Raw genomic sequence first — 19,403 nt, forward strand, 5'->3', positions numbered from 1 at the left:
ACGGAACCGTCCGGTCCGGTATCACGTGACCTGAATCACATTTTTCAAGACTCACAAGTCCCGCCCATTGCTGAGTCAGCCCGTCCATAACACCCTTTTTCGCCCCCTTATCGATACCGTTAATTCACGCCGTTAGTGGGACCTTAATCCACGTGTCACTATCAACTGCTTCCAAAAATGCGGCGGCTCGTAAAATATCTCCATATTACAATACAATTAGAACCCAACGTTAATTTCATTTAACTTCGGATTAGTTATAAATAATCCTGTTTAAACATTTTTAATTTAACCTCACTTGCAAAATAAAAAAAAGAGTTGTACTGTTTGGACGAGCGGATCCTATATAACTGGATTTCCAGTTGTTTCGGTCTCCACTGAAACTAAACTTCCTACTTCACACTTCCTCTATTATCTCTAAAAAGCTAAACACACAGTTCAAAATCATACTCTCTCTTTCAACTTTCCCCGAGATTTTCACAAGAAAATCGACCTGAAAATAGCTACAGAATCCTAGTTTCCTCAGAACTTTTACTCCATATAGCAAGTGATTGTTTCTGTCTCTGTTTCTTCTGAAATTTTTCTGTGTATGTCCTCTTTTTTACTCCTCAGTACACCTTCTGTGTTATTGCAGGACTGACCTAGCCCATTTTCTTGTTCACTGTACTGTCTACTCTTTTGCTCTTTGAGCCTCTTAGAGAGTATAAATTCTGATATTTTTTCTATTCTTTTCTGTTACTTTTTCTTGAACTTTCTGTGCTTAAAACAGGAGGTTTCCAACACTATCAGTTTTGAAGATTTTTGTTTTTTCACTTTTCATTCCCCAAAACTGTTACTACTACAAAGCTTGTGCTTTTAAAAGAGTCCCCCCTTCTCTTCTTTAAGTCTTTATTCCAAGAATCTTTTTCCTTTTTTTCAAATGCGAATCTGAGAAAAATCACTCATAAAAATGGACCAACAAACCATGTTGTCTAGTAGAGTTAAGTATACTGAACACAGAAAGCAAACCACTATGGTTAAACCTTCAGCTCCGGCAACTGTTACCGGCCGGAGGAAGTGTCCGGAGATGAATGCTGCCAACGGTGGACCTAGGGTTGTACGTATAACTGTCACTGATGCTGACGCTACCGACTCTTCCAGTGATGAAGGGGAGGGTCTCTACGGCCGTCACAGAGTGAAAAAATTTGTTAACGAAGTGAGGATAGAGCCTTGTATGGGAGAAACCGTTAAAAGTGGCGGTAACAGTAACGGTAACAGAAGCGTTAGTGGGGTTTTGAGAAATGGGTGGTCGGAAAGTGCTGTCGCGCCAAAGAGGCGGAAGAAGAACGCCGGAGCTACCAAGGCGGAGGCCACGGCGGCGAGAGGGTTAAAAGCGAACAATGTTAAAAAGTTTCGCGGCGTACGGCAACGGCCATGGGGCAAATGGGCGGCAGAGATCAGAGATCCACTGCGACGTGTACGGCTTTGGTTAGGTACTTATGATACTGCTGAAGAAGCGGCTATGGTTTATGACCACGCGGCTATTCAGCTACGTGGACCGGACGCGCTCACTAACTTCGCCACTCCTCCTCCGGCGAAGACTACGAGCTGCTCCTCCGGCTATAACTCCGGCGAGGAGTCACACAACGATCAACGGTCGCCGAAGTCCGTTCTCCGTTGTGCTTCCACATCTTTTGAAGAGTCACAGAATAACGAAGAAGCTGAAGCTGAGTCATTACCGAGTTTACCCTCCGAATCCGCTCAGAAGAACTCGGATTTCAGGGACGAAAATGACATTTCAAACTTCTGCGAGTTTCCACCATTTGAGAGTTTGTTTCCCGATGATTTGTTCCTGTTTGAAAACCCGGTTCCCATACTCGACTTGTTTGAACCGGCAGCTTTACCCGACAACATTTTCGGAGAAACTTGCAGTGACATGTTTATCGGGTCAAGCAATGATTTCGGATTCGGGTCATCTTCCTGGCCCGAAGATGATTATTTTCAAGATATCGGAGATATATTCGGGTCTGACCCGCTTATGGCTCTATGAAATTCAAACAAACAGTTGCAGAGCCTACTAATTCTCGGCGTTGGGTTCGCTATTTTCATCGGCAGTTAAATTAAATCTCGTTTTTTAATTTTGTCTAAATTTGTTAATTAATGTTAGTTTTATGTGAGTGATTAGTGAGTAATTTAGTACTAAGTATGTAACAACTCCGTCACATTAACGGTGATGGACGAGATTTTGCGGTACAGTGTTGTTTTTGTGCTTCGTGCTCTACCACCTTTCGTTTTATTTTGTTCTTGTTTATTGCCTTACTACTGTTACGTTGATAATAATAATAAACCACTTGACAAATTATTAATAGGATATTTAAATGCTAATTTATGGTTGATTTAAATTTAACTATCTTCAATAAATGACCAATAAGTTAGTGCAACATTGAAGAATTCTGTCTGGTGAGCAGGAGTTGAAGGGTAGTTGGGGTTGGGGGGTGGGGTGGGGTGGGGTGGGGTGGGGGGTTGTCTGATAAAGGCACGTGTACGAACACGTGACTTGAGAAGCAATAGGAATTAGGTAAAAGAATGAAATGGCATGAATGCTTTAACCTGCATTTACACATGCTTAACCTGAACACATTCTCAATGCTTCATTTTTAGTTATGTATCACTTGGATTTTATTTATGTATAAGATTACTCGGATAAATTTTATAAATGATCATATAATTATGAATATTTTTCATTAAAGTGGTATAATTTTATTTTCTCATACAAAAATTATAAGATTTTTACTAACTCACACAAAAATTATTGTGACTTAAAAGTACAACTTTTCAGTATTATTTTCTTATTCCATTTTTTGTTTTTTGTTTTCTGGATAATAAATAATAATTTAATAAAAAGTCATATATGACCGTTTGTATATCTCATCTTTCCACTAACTTGATAGTATAATATTTTAAGCCGTTAGTGTAAACTTATTACATTTTTCTCTAAAACATGGAGCTGTACCAATTTACGTGCAAAATTTCTTTTTCTTCACGATTTTTTGTGACTGGTTCTCTATTATATTAGCACTTGCACTATTCGTGGAATGTAAATTTGAAAAATCAGTAAAAAAGAGAACAATTAAACAATGTTCATTTCATGTAGACTGCCCGATGCAAAAAGCATTTTTAAGTTCACGTAAGGTCCGAAAAAAGGCCGGACCGAAGAGAAAAGGTGCTAATATGACACAAAAAATAAATGTACAAAACTTTTACCTAACTATGGCTCCAACACGAATGAAAAAAGATGTATAGAGAATGAGTTGAGTAGGATAATAATTTTGGTACCACCACAATATGGTGAGGACGATAAGAGGGTATTGGTTTTGTTTTTTCCACGTTTCATTACTTTGCTCATCCAAATCCAAGATTCACAAAGCATTTGTACTTGAGACTTTCTCTTTCTCGTTAGCCAACTAATTTTGATTCTTTTTTTACCTAAATTAGAAGTGTTTTTAACTTCTCACTTCTCTTTTGGACAATTAAAGGGAAGAGATGGTCAAAGGCTGCTCTAGGATTTTATTTACCACTTGTTTTATATGTACATTGAACTCGTATTCATTTCTGAAAATATGGTTGATTTTTTTTTTTTGAAAAAATATATATAGCTCAAGTTGATGGCAATAAGTGTGTCAGCAATGGCTACTATACATCCGCCCACTGAAATAAATTCGTGAATAATGGGAGGGACAAAAAAATGAAACACTCAACCCTGGAGCAACAATAAAATTATTTTCGTGTAATGTCATGGGTCCAAACTGTCGAATTAGTTACTTGTACTTGCATCAGGGTAGACTGTTTATATTACACCCATGAGGTACGATCCATCCCCGGATCCTGTGTAAATACGAAATATTTCGTTCACTGGATTGTCATTTTTTAAATTCTAGACCTAAGATCAGGGACGACTCAACAGATTTTGTGGCCTAAAGCTAAAACATATTAAAAGGCCCTTAAATTTCTTTTTACAATTTATATAATAATGAGATACAATGCAAACTACTAAAACTTTGGTCTAACGATAAGTGTACTACGTGTGATGTGTGAATTAGGTGCACGTCACGGTTTGAAAATATGACATTAATTAAGTGGAAGAAGATAGAGGGGGCACGATGATAATCGGTTGATTTTGGAACCTTGTGCCCCATTGAATTTGTGGACTTCTCTTAAGAAGATGAAAAAAAAAATTGATTTCTAATAGATAGACCAATAAAATATGGTGAAAAGAAATAGTCAATCGGAGAAATCGAATTAAAACTAGAAAGTAAAATCACTACAAACATTAAAAGAAAATACGAGTGTACATAGAGAGAAAAAAACAAGATTTGATAATGAAGGTAAATGCATCATTTCTTTAATTAAACGAGAGAGAAATTTATCATTATTTGTCACTTAACCGTATAAATTTAATTAAAACTTTTAAAATATTTTATTAATAATAATTACATAATATATATGTAACACATAGTACTTAATATTTTGGGGGCCTAAGGCAATGGCTTCATTTGCCTTGCCCTTAGGCCACCCCTGCCTAAGATTGTAATACGAGTTTGCGGATACACTTGTTATTATAAATTTCTTTGTTCACATTCTAGATATTTGTTCAGATTTTCAATGTATTATTTGATTGTTTTTATCTTTTTAGTTTAATTAATACATGCATTCAGAATTTACTTATTTATCTAAACGCAAGAAAGCGCGACAAATAGGTCACATCTACAATAGATTATTAATAGTAAGAATTAATGAGTTTAGCACTATGCTTACAGATATATAATCCAGAACATCCTTTATAATTAAAGCCTTTAAAATTAATATAGCTAATTGAATGCCATATAATAATAGTGCAGTTATTTTATTAGTGTGCGCCTTCATTTGAACGCCATATAATAGTGCAGCTTTAATTAGTGTGAACAATTAAGCACTTTTACACATAAAATTTACGTTTGAACTCAATATGTGACTCCAAACCTAGTAAACGTATTCTCTAAATCCAAATTTAGTAAATTTATATTTTTTTCTTCACTTCTTCCTCTAATTAACATTAAAAGTCAAACAGTGGTTCGGTTAAATTCATTCTTAAAAATAAATTAGAGGGAAAAAAACTACTGTGTTTTTTATATGAAATATTATAGTACGACAGAAATTTCAGTGACAATTTTTTTTTTTGGGATATAGGAAAATGAGGTAATAATTGTAGGGTTGACGACATGTTTGTTTGGGACAGAGAGATCTCCATTTAAATCATCGAAAATAAGGTGGCGTGGATTTTTATTTTTTATTTTTCTTCAGGTGATGATTTACTGGGACCCTTTTCTCGTGCCAATGTCCTTTTCCCCAAATTAGAAATATTTAGTTATTTATAAACGGTTGATTCACCCAAGAACCCGTGGCAGCTATCTTGTGGTTTTCTGTTACAACTTGATCTTGTTATGATGATTTTTTTCAAGTCAAGACTACAAATTTTGCCAACCGTAACAATTCAATTCAACAACAGAATGGCGAAAAGGATATACTTGTATTTTTTGGTTGCTTGTTTTGTGTCAATGTAATTAATCTTAAGTAGTGGATCAGAATACTAGAAGTCTAGAATCACACTCGATAAACAGTTTGCGTGTGCGAACAAAGTTCTACATTGATAACTGAAAAAATTGAGAGCCTACATATAAGGTATGAGAATCACTTAATGGAGTAAGACCTTTTAAGAAAAAATTATGCGGGCTTGGTCTAAAGCGGACGATATCACACTATGTTAAGAGTATCTTCGTGCTGGTTAAGCCCAATAACTGGTATCGAGAGCCCAGGTTCGCCAGGACGAGTATGGCGATGGCGGAGTAATGATGAGGGGCTCGATTTGCTATCCTACGAGCTTAAAGACGCGCACACAAAAAGAAGTTAATCGTGAGCTCCGGTTGCCATAAATATTGCGATAATGTAGGTGGTACATAGTGAAGCTCAAAATTGACTTGTGGATCGTTGTGATGTGTCACGCAAAACTTAATTAGTTCGAGAAAGAGATTGATCACTCCCGTCAAACTAAGTTTAGAGATATGATAAAGACAGTAGCATAGCGCATTGAAGGCTAGAGTTCAAAAATGTTGAGCCTACCTTGCCCGAACTTTCTAAAAATATTAATGCTCATGTGATAGAGATCCCCCTCATTGCATTACTTTTGAAAGATCGAATATCTCACAATAACATTTTTCAAGAGTTCGAGCAACATAATCTTAAATGCAATAAATTAGAAATATGAAGTACCACCCACGAGCGTTATTGTACGTCTGCATGCAGTTTGGTAAGGCATCTCCTTTTTGTGCCAACATGCCATTTAGACATAAGAGATGCTAGATGATTATTCCTTCTTCTCCTTTGTTTTCATAAACTATTCCTTTGTCAAAAGAGATATAAGATGATTATATATTCTCTCTACCCCTTTTGCGATTCTCAATATGGCTATGACCTTTTTAATCCTGTTTGAAAATACTTTTTCGAGTCGATTGTCTATCGAAAACTTTCTCTCTACCTCCACAAAGTAAAGGTAAGATCTACGTACATATTATCCTTACGACCCTGGTCGTACTCCTTTTCGCGATTCTCTCTCTACTTGTTTTCTTTTCCCTGTTGGCTAGTGGGCCGGGATAAAAATAGTGATAAAAAGAGAGTTTGCAAGAATTTCAAAGACAGTTAAGATGTTTTGTAAAATCAATATCAAACTCAACATATGGTAAGTGGTCCTATAATGAGCTGTGATTGATCAGAGATAGACAAAAAATTTGGAGAAGGCAACTAGCCTCTCTCCCTGTTAGTATATAGCACTGCAACACTTATCACAAAATCTTAGCTTTATTTTACAGAAGAATTAACATACTGCCCACATATTTCAGACAAAATCCAAGAATTTCATTAATTACATATTTTGGCTTTGTTTTTCTCAGTGCCAATGTAATCTTCTCATGACCAACAAATTGACAGCAAATCCAACTTTCTATTTTTGACCCCTTAAAAGAACCTAACAGAACAAAAATGTCCCTTTCATTTTCTCCTGATTTACTGCATGCTGTAAGCTAGAGTTTTCAGCCTTTTCAGATCATTATCTCTCTTAAAAAAATAAAAATAAAGGCAGCCCGGTGCACTAGACTTCTGATATGCGCGGGGTTCGGGAAAGGGTCGGACCACAAAGTCTATTTAACATAGTCTTACCCTACATTTCTGCAAGAGGCCTTTACCAGTTAGGCCAAGGCTCCCCTTCGCCATTATATATCTCAAGTATTTGCGATTTTTTTTTTTTTAAAAAAAAAAGGGGAACTCCGTCAGTGAGGATAGCTTAGTAATGAGCATCTGGATCACCTTCAACCTACGTGTTAGGGGTCCAATTCAAGTTGGAATAAATAGGAAATTTTTTAACCGAATACATCATTTCTTGCTACGACGATCGTAAGAAGTTTTGAATACTATTGTACGAACCTCAGACATTGAATATCTTACTCGCAAACTTACTGAAGTAGCTCAACATTATATTGTTGTAAAACTACCCGAAATATTTCTGTGAGTCATTAGAATGAAATGATGCCACAAAATAATTTTTAGCAAAACATTAATTGGTCAAAACGATCGATTCGATGAAAATTAACTTCATATTTCAAGATGAGTCAGTTGATTTCAATTAGACTAGATCATCCCATAGAGAAAAAATGGATAAGTGCATTCTGATATTTCTTTTTTCCAATAAAGGAGGATATATATTTTGGTTGGTCTATAATGTTTATATTTGAAAAGAAGCAAAAAGGATAGGAAGGGGCCTACAACAAGTAGGATCTTCTGAGCTTTCTAGGCTTAGCTCCAATTTGCCTCGTAAAGACAGCAATTGGCTGGCAAAAGTCATTTTCTTTTGAAATTCTAGTATCTTTGTTTTGGGTCCCAGAAAATCTTGTAGAATAACAAGTGCATTTTCCCTCCAAATACTACTTGCAACTCTCACAAATTTCCGTGACCTGCACTTTCTTAACATTATATGTGTCGATCAGAGTCTTCTGTACGTGTAACATGGAGTGATTTATGGTGTGCTAAGAATTACCTAGGCTTCACATTATTAATTGTAGTATTTTATACATTATATGCTTCTATTTTTGCTTATATATGTAACGACCCGACCGTTTGTTTTAAGAATTAACGCTTCGATCCTCTATTAACTGCTTTTTCCGTATTTGTTTATGCTATTTGATTTGTCGGGATGTTTGGTTTTGAGTTTCGGAAAGTTTTGGGACACTTAGTCCCTAAATGAGAGTTTAAATTTTAGAATTTGGACCGTAGTTGGAACAGTGTCAAAACGGCCTCGGAATGGAATTCCGTTGGTTCCGTTAGCTTTGTTGGGTGATTTCGGGCTTAGGGGCGTGTTCGGGTTGTGTTTTGAAGGTCCGTAGCTTAATTAGGCTAGAAATACCGAAAGTTGAATTTTTGAAGTTTCCGGTTCGATAGTGAGATTTTGATATCGTGGTCGAAATGGAATTCTGGAAGCTGGAGTAGCTCCGTAATGTTGGATGTGACGTGTATGAAAAATTCCAGGTCATTCAGACGAGGTTTGATAGATTTTTTGATCGAAAGCGTAATTTGAGAGTTTTTGAAGTTCTTAGGCTTGAATCCGATGCTAATTGGTTGATTCGATGTTGTTTGAGGTGTGTTGAAGATTTGTATAAGTTTGGATAGTGGTATATGACTTGTTCGTGCTTTTGGTTGAGGTCCCTGGGACCTCGGGGTGGTTTCGGATGATTAACGGGGGATTTTGAGTTGGGTTTGGCAGCTGAAGTTCTTTCCATTGCTTTCATAACCGCACCTGTGGCTAGGGGACCGCAGGTGCGGGCCCGCAGAAGTGAGGTAGGAGCCGCAGATGCGGCCAGGCGCGTAGAGGACCAGAGTCGTAGGTGCGAGTGTATGAGCGCACCTGCGGTACCGCAGGTGCGGTATGTTGGTCGCAGGTGCGGAAGCTTGAGGCTTAATGAATTTTCGCAGGTGCGGTCCTTTCCCCGCAGAAGCGGATTTGCTGGGCAGAAAATAAGAATTTGGAGGGTTTGAAATCAAAAGTTAGAAAATTAATTTGGAGCTCGGGAGAGGGTGATTTTGGGAGGATTTTGAAGAGGAGATTCCTAATCCCTTTCTAGTTGTATTCCTACAATCTAATCTTAGTTTTGTCATTTAATTTAGGAATTGGGATGAAAATTGAGGGAAAATTGGATAAAGTTCTTAGACCTAAATTTCGAATTTTGATTGGGGATTTGATATTGGATTTGGATAATTTTGGTATGGTTAGACTCGTTAGTGTATGATGATTCTGAAAATATAAATTGTACATGATTCCGAGACGTGGGCTCGAGGGGTATTTTGGTAATTTTTCTTAATTTCGCGTATTAGCTTAGAATTTATTAGTGGAATCAGTTACTTGAAGTTATATTTACATTATACAATTGAATTGAATAGATTTGGGCCATTTGGAGTCGAGTACTCGTGGCAAGAGCGTGGTTTCAGGTTGACTTTGAGCCGGTTCGAGCTAAGTGGCTTGCCTAACCTTGTGCGTACGGAAACTCCCCTTAAGATTTGCTCTTATTGATACTTGAAATGCCTTGTACGTGAGGTGACGAGTGCGTACTTGTGCTAATTGTTGAAAAATCCGGTTTTCATTAAGTAACTATAATCGTGTTTTCCTTTCTTGATTATACTACTTGTAATTTAAGCATGTTGTTAGCTTAAGGAAACATGTATAATTGATTTACTTGCTCAAACTTCCTTATTTATATTATTTGCAACATTGTAGGCTAGAAATACAAGTTTTACCTTGGTATGGAAATTGAATTGAATTGTGTATTCTTCGTGTTATTGTAGTGTGTTTATTTTGGGACTACGTATCGGTATTCCGGGAGATCTCCCTGCACGTTTATATTGGAACTACGGGACTGCACCCGATAGATTCCCCCATTACTGAGTATTTACATTTGGGACTACGGATCGGTATTCTGGGAGATCCCCGCGCATTAAGAGTTGGACTACGGGACGGTATCCCGAGAGATCCACTAGACATTTATATTTAGGACTACATGACGGTATCCTAGGAGATCCCCGTTTGTTATCTCTATGTTGAGATGTATTCCTTTCCGTGATTATTTGGTCTCTGTTATATTTGTTGTTGTTCTTTCTATCATGTGTTACTTCTTATTGTTGTAGTTAATTATACTGTCTTATTCTACACTGTTATACTTTGTAATTCATTTAACGTTAGTAGGACCCTGATTCTCCTCGTCACTACCCGACCGAGGTTAGGTTTAGCACTTACTAAGTACCGCTGTGGTGTACTCATGCCCTTTCTGCGCATATTTTTCATATGTAGATCCATGTACTTCGACTTAGTCCTACCAACCCTGAGGCGAGGCGATTTTCCAGAGACTTCGAGGTATATCTGTCGCGTCTGTAGACCGAGGAGTCCCTTTCTATTCTCTCTTAAAGTATTAGCCTTTTGTATTTTGTTTTGTTTAGACAATCTGGAGTTAGATACTTGTAGACATTCAAAAGCTTGTAATTTCATAAGATTCTGGGTTTTGAGAAATGTAGTTTCAGTTTGAGAGTTGTATTGTATATGTCGGGCGACATCTTAAATGTTTCAGTTTTGATATTTTTCTACAGTTTTGGCTAGTTTAATTTTGTTGATTTATTTTCTGCAATTTGTTTGGCTTACCTAGTCGTAGAGACTGGGTGCCTTCACGACAGTTCACGGAGTGCGAACTTGGGTCGTGACAAGTTGGTATCAGAGCTCTAGGTTTATAGGAGTCATGAATCACAAGCCGGTTTATTAGCGTCTCGCGGATCGGTACAGAGACGTCTGTTCTTATCTGCGAGAGGCTATGTAACTGTTAGGAAAATTCCACTTCATTTGATTTCCTTGTCGTGTGAGATTTTGACATCACAATTCTAAACTTCTGTCTTCTATTCTCTCACAGATGATGAGGACACGTGCTATCAGAGATAATCAGGAACCCACGCCCCCTACTAGAGCCATCAGAGGTCGGGGCCAGGGTAGAGGCCGAGGACGTGCACGTGGTGCAGCTAGAGCACCCGCGTGATCTACCACCGAGGTACCACCAGCAGTTCCAATCGGAGTTCAGGTACCTGATACGCCTACTGCTACTACTACTCCAGCTCTCCAAGAGACTCTTGCGCAGTTCATGAGCATGTACACCACTCTAGCTCAGGCAGGGTTGCTTCCCCTTGCTGCAGCTACATCTTAGGATGGGGGAGGAGCATAGACTTCTGCCGCCCGCACTCCTGAGTAGTGAGTACATGTTGATCAGGTCCCAAAGATTATTCTTGTACCACGTGCAGTCCTAAATCAGCCTGAGGACCGGGTAACGGCTTCAAAGGATGAGCATCGGAGGCTTGAGAGGTTCAAGAAGTATGAGCCTCATGTATTCAGTGGGTTAGCATCAGATGATGCCTTGGGATTTCTGGAGAAGTTTCACTGTATCATCTGCGCTATGGGTATATCAGGATCGAGAGGGGTATCTTTCACTGCCTTCCAGCTTCAAGGAGTTGCCTATGAGTGGTGGCGCACCTATAAGTTAGACAGCCCGGATGAGGCTGCTTCCCTGACTTGGACTCAGTTTTCAGATATGTTCCTGAGAGAGTTTGTTCCTCAGAGCCTTTGGGACGCATGGCGCGCAGAGTTTGAGCATTTGCGCCAGGGTACTATGACTGTCTTGGAGTATGTTATCCGTTACACTAGCTTAGCTAGGCATGCCCTAGCCTTGGTCTCTAGTGTTTGCGAGAGGGTTCGCCGGTTTATTAAGGGGCTTATTCCCAGCATCAGGTCTAGCATGACTCGTGAGTTGGAGATGGACATTTCTTATCAGCAGGTGTTGAGCATTACTAGGAGGATAGAGGGTATGCATGCTAGGGACATAAAAATAGGGAGGCCAAGAGGTCTCGAGAGTCAGGCCATTATTCTGGTGCTCGTGCTCCAGCTGCAGTTCGCCATGGTATGGGTTATATGAGTCTCCCCGTTCATTCAACTCTTCCAGCAGTCAATGGTATTCCAGCTCCTCCTAGGCCTCAGGAGCCTTACTATGCACCTCCAATATCTAGTGCACCTCCTGCGCGGGGGTGCTTTCAGTGGCCAGCCTAGCAGACCTGGCCCGAGCTAGTCAGAGACACCACATCCTCCCAGAGCTTGTTTTAAGTGTGTTGACACATCCCATATGGTGAGGGATTGCCCCAGACTTATGAGAGGTGCACCTCCACAGACTTCTCAGCCACAGCGTGACCCGCAGAGTTCTTATGCTATGATTACAACACCAATTGCTACCCCACCTGCTCTGCCAGCTAGAGGTGGAGGTCGGGGAGGTAGAGGTCGCCCTAGAAGGGGAGGCCAGGCCAGATATTATGCCATTCCTGCCCGTAGCGAGGCTGTCGCCTTTGATTCTGTCATCACAGGTATTGTCTTGGTTTGTCATAAAGATGCATCGGTTTTATTCGATCAAGGCTCCACATATTCTTATGTGTCTTCTTACTTTGCCCCGCATTTGGGTGTATCTCAGGATTCCTTGAGTTCCTCTATTTATATTTCTACTCATGTGGGAGATTCTCTTATTGTGGACCGCGTTTATCGGTTGTGTATGGTTACTCTTAGTGGTTTTGAGATCATAGCCAATTTCTTATTGCTTAGCATAGTAGATTTTGATGTTATCTTGGGCATGGTCTGGTTGTCTCCCCATTTTGCTATTCTTGATTGTCACGCCAAAACCGTGACGATGGCTATGCCATGTGTACCGTGAGTAGAGTGGAGGGGTACCTTAGATCATACTTCCATTAGAGTTATTTCATTCCTTAAGGCTCAGCGTATGGTTGAGAAGGGGTGTGACACATATCTAGCTTATGTGAGAGATGTCAGTGTTGATACCCCTATAGTTGATTCAATCCCAATAGTACGGGATTTTCCTGATGTGCTTCCAGCTGATCTTCCGGGCATGCCGCCCGATAAAGATATTAATTTTGGCATTGATCTGTTGCCGGGCACTTAACCCATTTCTATTCCTCTGTATCGTATGGCCCCTCCTGAGTTGACGGAATTAAGTGATCAATTGTAGAAATTTCTTGATAAGGGTTTTATTCGGCCCAGTGTATCACCTTGGGGTGCTCCTGTTTTTTTGTGAAGAAAGAGGATGGTTTTATGTGTATTGATTATCGCCAGTTGAACAAAGAGTGAAGAACCGGTATCCTTTGCCTCGTATTGATGATATGTTTGACCAGTTATAGGGTGCACACGTGTTTTCTAAGATTGACTTAAGTTCAGGTTACCACCAATTGAAGATTCGGGAGCCAGATATCCCGAAAACTGCTTTCAAGACTTGGTATGGTCATTACGAGTTCCTTGTTATATCATTTGGGCTGACCATTGCCCCAACAACCTTTATGCATTTGATGCATAGTGTGTTCCAGCCATATCTTGACTCGTTTGTCATTGTCTTTATTGATGATATTCTTGTATGCTCCCAGAGTTGGGAAGATCATGAGCATCACCCGAGGACAGTGCTTCATGCTTTGAGGGAAAACAAGTTATATGCAAAGTTCTCAAAATGTGAGTTTTGGTTAGATTCTGTGGCCTTCTTGGGTCACGTGGTATCGAGTGAGGGTATACGGGTGGATCCGAAGAAAATGGAAGCAGCAGAGTTGGCCCAGACCATCCTCAGCTAAAGAGATCCGCAGTTTTCTTGGCTTGGCAGGTCATTACCGTCGATTTGTTGAGGGTTTTTTTATCTATTGCAGCACCTATGACCAGGTTGACCCAGAAGGGTGCTCTGTTCCAATGGATGGAAGAGTGTGAGGCGAGCTTCCAGAAGCTCAAGACAGTTTTGACTACAGCCCCACTTTTGATATTGCCCACAGGTTCGAGGTCTTATACTGTCTATTGTGATGCCTCGAGAATCGGCTTTGGAGCGATATTGATGCAGGACGGTAGGATGATTGCCTACGCATCCAGACAGTTGAAGGTACATGAGAAGAATTATCATGTCCATGATCTTGAGTTAGCTGCTATTGTTCACTCCTTGAAGATCTGGCGTCATTATTTGTACGGTGTTCCTTGTGAGATTTATACAGATCATCAGAGTTTGCAACACCTGTTCAAGCAAAAAGATCTTAATTTGCGCCAAAGAAGGTGGTTAGAGTTGCTGCAGAACTATGATATCACTATCTTGTATCACCCGGGCAAGGCCAATGTGGTGGACGATGCTTTAAGTCACCGGGTGGAGAGTTTGGGGAGTTTGGCTTATTTACCAGCAGTGGAGAGGCTTATGGCGATGGATGTTCAGGCCTTAGCCAGCCAGTTTGTGAGATTGGATCTTTCGGAGCCCAGCCGGGTTCTAGATTGCGTGATTTCTCGGTCTTCCTTATTTGATCGTATCAGTATGATGACCCTCATTTGCTTGTCCTTAAGGACAAGGTTCTACGCGGCGATGCCAAAGATGTGACTATTGCTGATGACAGAGTATTGAGGATGCATGGTCTTGTCTGTGTACCCAATATTGATGGGCTTCGGGAGTTGATTCTAGAGAAGGCCCATGGTTTGCGGTATTCCATTCATTCAAGTGTCATAAAGATGTATCAAGATTTGAGACAACACTATTGGTGGAGGCGGATGAAGAAAGATATAGTTGGATTTGAAGCTTGGTGCCTTAATTGTGAGCAGGTGAAGTATGAGCACCAGAGACCGGGTGGGTTGCTTCAGCAGATAGAGATTCCGAAGGGGAAGTGGGAGAGGATCACCATGGACTTCATAGTTGGACTCCCATGTACTTTTAAGAAGTTCGATGCCAATTGGGTGATTGTGGATCGACTAACGAAGTCTGCGAACTTCATTCCTATGTGTACTACTTATTCTTCGGAGCGGTTGGCGGAGATTTATATCCAGGAGATTGTTCGTCTGCATGGTATTCTAGTTTCCATCATTTCAGACAGAGGTACTCAGTTCACATCACGGTTCCGGAAGGTCGTACAACATGAGTTGGGTACTCGGGTGGAGTTGAGTACAATATTTCACCCTTAGACGAACGGATAGTCCGAACACACTATTCAGATTCTTGAGGATATGCTCCGTGTGTGTGTGATTGAGTTTGGATGGTCTTGGGATCAGCTCTTGCCATTGGCAGAGTTTGCCTACAACAACAATTATTAGTCCAGCATTCAGATGGTACCGTATGAGGCTTTGTATGGTAGGCGATGTAGATCCACGGTGGGTTAGTTTGAGCCGGTTGAGGCTAGATTATTGGGCACAGACTTGGTTCAGGATGCTTTGGAGAAAGTTAAGGTGATTCAGGATAGACTTTGTACAGCCCAGTCCAGACAGAAGAGTTACGCGGGCCGGGAAGGTTCGTAATGTTTTCTATATGGTTGGAGAGCAGGTTCTGCATCGGGTTTCGCCTATGAAGGGCGTTATGAGATTTGAGAAGAAAGGAAAGTTCAGTCCGAGGTTTATTGGACCTTTTGAGATATTGAGACGTGTTAGGGAGGTTGCTTATGAGCTTGCCTTACCTCCCAGCTTGGCAGGAGTTCATCCGGTATTTCATGTTTCGATGCTCCGAAGGTATCACGATGATCCGTCGCACGTGTTGGATTTCAGTTCAGTCCAGTTGGACAAGGATCTATCTTATGTTGAGGAGCCAGTGGCGATATTGAACATGCATGTTCGAAAGCTAAGAACAAAGAACATTGCATCAGTGAAGGTTCAGTGGCAAGTTCAGTCAGTCGAGGAGGAGACCTGGGAGACCGAGCAGGATATGCGCAGCCATTACACCTCATCTTTTTACTACTTTAGGTATATCTCTATGCTCGTCCGAGGACGAACGAATGTTTAAATGTAGGAGGATGTAATGATCCGGCCGGTCGTTTTAAGAATTAATGTCCCGATCCTCTATTAACTGCTTTCCCCGTATTTGTTTATGCTATTTTGATTTGCCGGGATGTTTGGTTTTGAGTTTCGGAGAGTTTTGGGACACGTAGTCCCTAAATGAGAGTTTAAGTTTTAGAATTTGGACCGTAGTCAGAACAATATGAAAATGGCCTCGGAATGGAATTTCGTTGCTTTCGTTAGCTCCGTTGGGTGATTTCGAGCTTAGGGGCGTGTTCGGGTTGTGTTTTAGAGGTCCATAGCTTAATTAGGCTTGAAATGCCGAAAGTTGAATTTTTAAAGTTTCCGATTGTATAGTTAGATTTTGATATCGTGGTCGAATGGAACTCTGAAAGTTGGAGTAGCTCCGTAGTGTTGGATGTGACGTGTGTGCAAAATTTTAGGTCATTCCGATGAGGTTTGATAGACTTTTTGATCGAAAGCGGAATTTGAGAGTTTTTGAAGTTCTTAGGCTTTAATCCGATGCTAATTGGTTGATTCGATGTTGTTTGAGGTGTATTGAAGATTTGTATAAGTTTGGATAGTGCTATATGACATATTCGTACTTTTGGTTGAGGTCCCGGGGGCCTCGGAGTGGTTTCAGATGGTTAACGGGAGATTTTGAGTTGGGTTTGGCAGTTGAAGTTCTTTCCATTGCTGTCATCACCGCACCTGCAGCTAGGGGAGGTTTGAAATCAAAAGTTAGAAAATTAATTTGGAGCTCGGGAGAGGGAGATTTTGGGAGGATTTTGAAGAGGAAATCAGTGGGTAACTATTCCTAATCCCTTTCTAGTTGTATTCCGATAATCTAATCTTACTTTGTCATTTAATTTCGGAATTGGGATGAAAATTTGGGGAAAATTGGACAAAGTTCTTAGACCTAAATTTCAAGTTTTGATTGGTGATTTGACTTTGGATTTGGATAATTTTAGTATGGTTAGACTCGTGAGAGTATGAGGATTCTGAAAATGTAAATTTTACCCGATTTCTAGATGTGGGCCCGAGGGGCATTTTGGTTATTTTTCTTAATTTTGCGTATTAGCTTAGAATTTATTAGTGGAATCAGTTACTTGAAGTTATATTTATATTATGCAATTGAATTGAATAGATTTGGGCCATTTGGAGTCGAGTAATCGTGGCAAGAGCGTGGTTTGGGTTGACTTTGAGCCGGTTCGAGGTAAGTGGCTTACCTAACCTTATGTGGGGGAAGCTCCCCTTAGAATTTGGTATTATTGATACTTGAAATGCCTTGTACGTGAGGTGATGAGTGCGTACTTGTGCTAAATTTTGAAAAATCCGGTTTTCATTAAGTAACTATAATCGTGTTTTCCTTTCCTGTTTATACTACTTGTAAGTTAAGCCTGTTGTTAGCTTAGGGAAGCATTTCGAATTTATTTAATTGCTTTACTTGCTCAAACTGCCTTATTTGTATTATGTGCAGCATGCTATGCTAGAAATACCTGTTTTACCTTGGTATAGAAATTGAATTGAATTGTGTATTCTTCCTGTTGTTGTTGTGTGTTTACTTTGGGACTACGGATCGGTGTTCCGGGAGATCCCCCCTGCACTTTTATATTGGAACTACGGGACTATATCCGGTAGATTCCCCCAGTATTGAGTATTTACATTTGGGACTACGGATTAGTATTTGGGGAGATCCCCGCGCATTAAGAGTTGAACTACGGGACGGTATCTCTGTGTTGAGATGTATTCCTTTCCGTGATTATTTGGTCTATGTTATATTTGTTGTTGTTCTTTCTATCCTGTGTTACTTCTTATTATTGTACTTAATTATAACGTCTTATTCTACACTGTTATACTTTGTAATTCCTTTAACCTCAGTAGGGCCCTGACTACCCGACCGAGGTTAGGTTTGGCACTTACTGAGTACCATTGTGGTGTACTCATGCCCTTTCTGAGCATGTTTTTCATGTGCAGATCTAGGTACTTCGACTCAGTCCTACCACCCCTAAGGCGAGGCAATTTTCCAGAGACTTCGAGGTATATCTGCCGCGTCCGTAGACTGAGAAGTCCCTTTCTATTCTCTCTTAAAGTATTAGCCTTCTGTATTTTCTTTTGTTTAGACACTCTGGAGTTAGATACTTGTAGACATTCAAAAGATTGTGATTTCATGAGATTCCGAATTTTGGGAAATGTAGTTTCAGTTTGAGAGTTGTATTGTATGCCGGGCGACATCTTAAATGTTTTAGTTTTGATATTTTTCTACAGTTTTGGCTAGTTTAATTCTGTTAATTTCTCTTCCGCAATTTGTTAGGCTTACCTAGTCGTAGAGACTAGGTGCCTTCATGATAGTTTACGGAGGGCGAACTTGGGTAGTGACAATATCAAATTTTAATGTAAGCTTTGTTTGCACGTCCGACAATCTCCCAACAAACTATCTTATGAGTCATCATCAAATTCACCGGCTTATTTGAATATTCATTGTGCAAAATTCAAAGAACAGTAGGGACTGATGTAGAATTGCGGTTTCGGGTTCACTGAACTCATAACTTACGATACAGAATACGAATTTGTGAGTGAAAATTTATTAATGTTGACAGTGGTAGCAAGAGAGGCTAGGTGGTGACAATTGAGAGGTTGTCATTGAGCATTTCTAGTCACACGGGAAAATAGGTCAAATGGCAAGGCTAGACCATACACCCGTTTGGCTCTTCGCTGAGTCTAGCTCACATCCAAACATCTGATAGGGGAATGGGGTAACGCCTATGAAGCTCCAGTGAAAAGGGAAGGCCTGGCAGGCTGTATACCCATGGGTGCAAGATTCTTCGAAAAAGCGTGGGCTAACTTGGAGACCTAAGACAAATGATAGGTATGAACCCATAAATTTAAAAATATAAAGGGTTCAACGTTATAAATTGTAAAAGTTGAATCCATAAAGTTTAAATCCTTGATCAGTCTCTTATCATACGAGCATTTCTGACCACCAAATCATACATGCTATATATGTACATAAATTTCAAAAATACGGGCAAATAAGAAAGATATAAACTGACCCAATCCATGCCTTCTATCCATAATTAAATCCACTGCCTTATAAAGTCAACTTTTATGGATATAACAAGACTCTTTTCTTTTTCTCTTTTCTAGAAGAATTAACAAAGAGTCCTAGCTAGATTAGATAAAGTGTGTGTGTGTGTGTGTTAGGTCCAACGCATGCTTCCAGAAAATGGAAAGAACAGTTCTTTTGCTTTATAAAAATCTTGAGGAATGTTTCTCAAAATGTGAAGAGAGGAGTTTGAATAGTGTGCCATTTGCGCATTTTATGACTCTTTCTCGTGCTTTTTCTCTATCAAATTCAAAGTCTCATCTAATGTAAGATACTTCTTAAAAAGTAAGCATGAGCTACATTTACGTTAAAGTTATACTTTGGCTGTTTAGCATTCATCCACGCTTCCAAAATATGACTTCCTTTTTCTTACTGTTTGACAAGAAGTTA

The 19,403-nt window shown here is 39.8% G+C and overlaps 2 protein-coding genes across 2 annotated transcripts; both read left to right on the forward strand.

The window, feature by feature from the left end:
- Positions 1 to 379: 379 nt before the first annotated feature.
- Positions 380 to 2,347, forward strand: LOC104215253 (ethylene-responsive transcription factor CRF2). The gene has a single exon (XM_009765015.2). It carries the CDS (start codon positions 947 to 949, stop codon positions 2,024 to 2,026), a length of 1,080 nt encoding a protein of 359 aa, XP_009763317.1. The 5' UTR covers positions 380 to 946; the 3' UTR covers positions 2,027 to 2,347.
- Positions 2,348 to 7,047: 4,700 nt separating this feature from the next.
- LOC138876398 (uncharacterized) lies at positions 7,048 to 12,056 on the forward strand. Its single transcript, XM_070155313.1, has 2 exons — positions 7,048 to 7,083; positions 11,358 to 12,056. Exons 1-2 carry the CDS (start codon positions 7,048 to 7,050, stop codon positions 12,054 to 12,056), a joined length of 735 nt encoding a protein of 244 aa, XP_070011414.1.
- The last annotated feature ends 7,347 nt before the right edge of the window (positions 12,057 to 19,403 follow it).

Source organism: Nicotiana sylvestris, chromosome 8, assembly GCF_000393655.2.
Source record: "Nicotiana sylvestris chromosome 8, ASM39365v2, whole genome shotgun sequence".
NCBI lineage: Eukaryota > Viridiplantae > Streptophyta > Magnoliopsida > Solanales > Solanaceae > Nicotiana > Nicotiana sylvestris.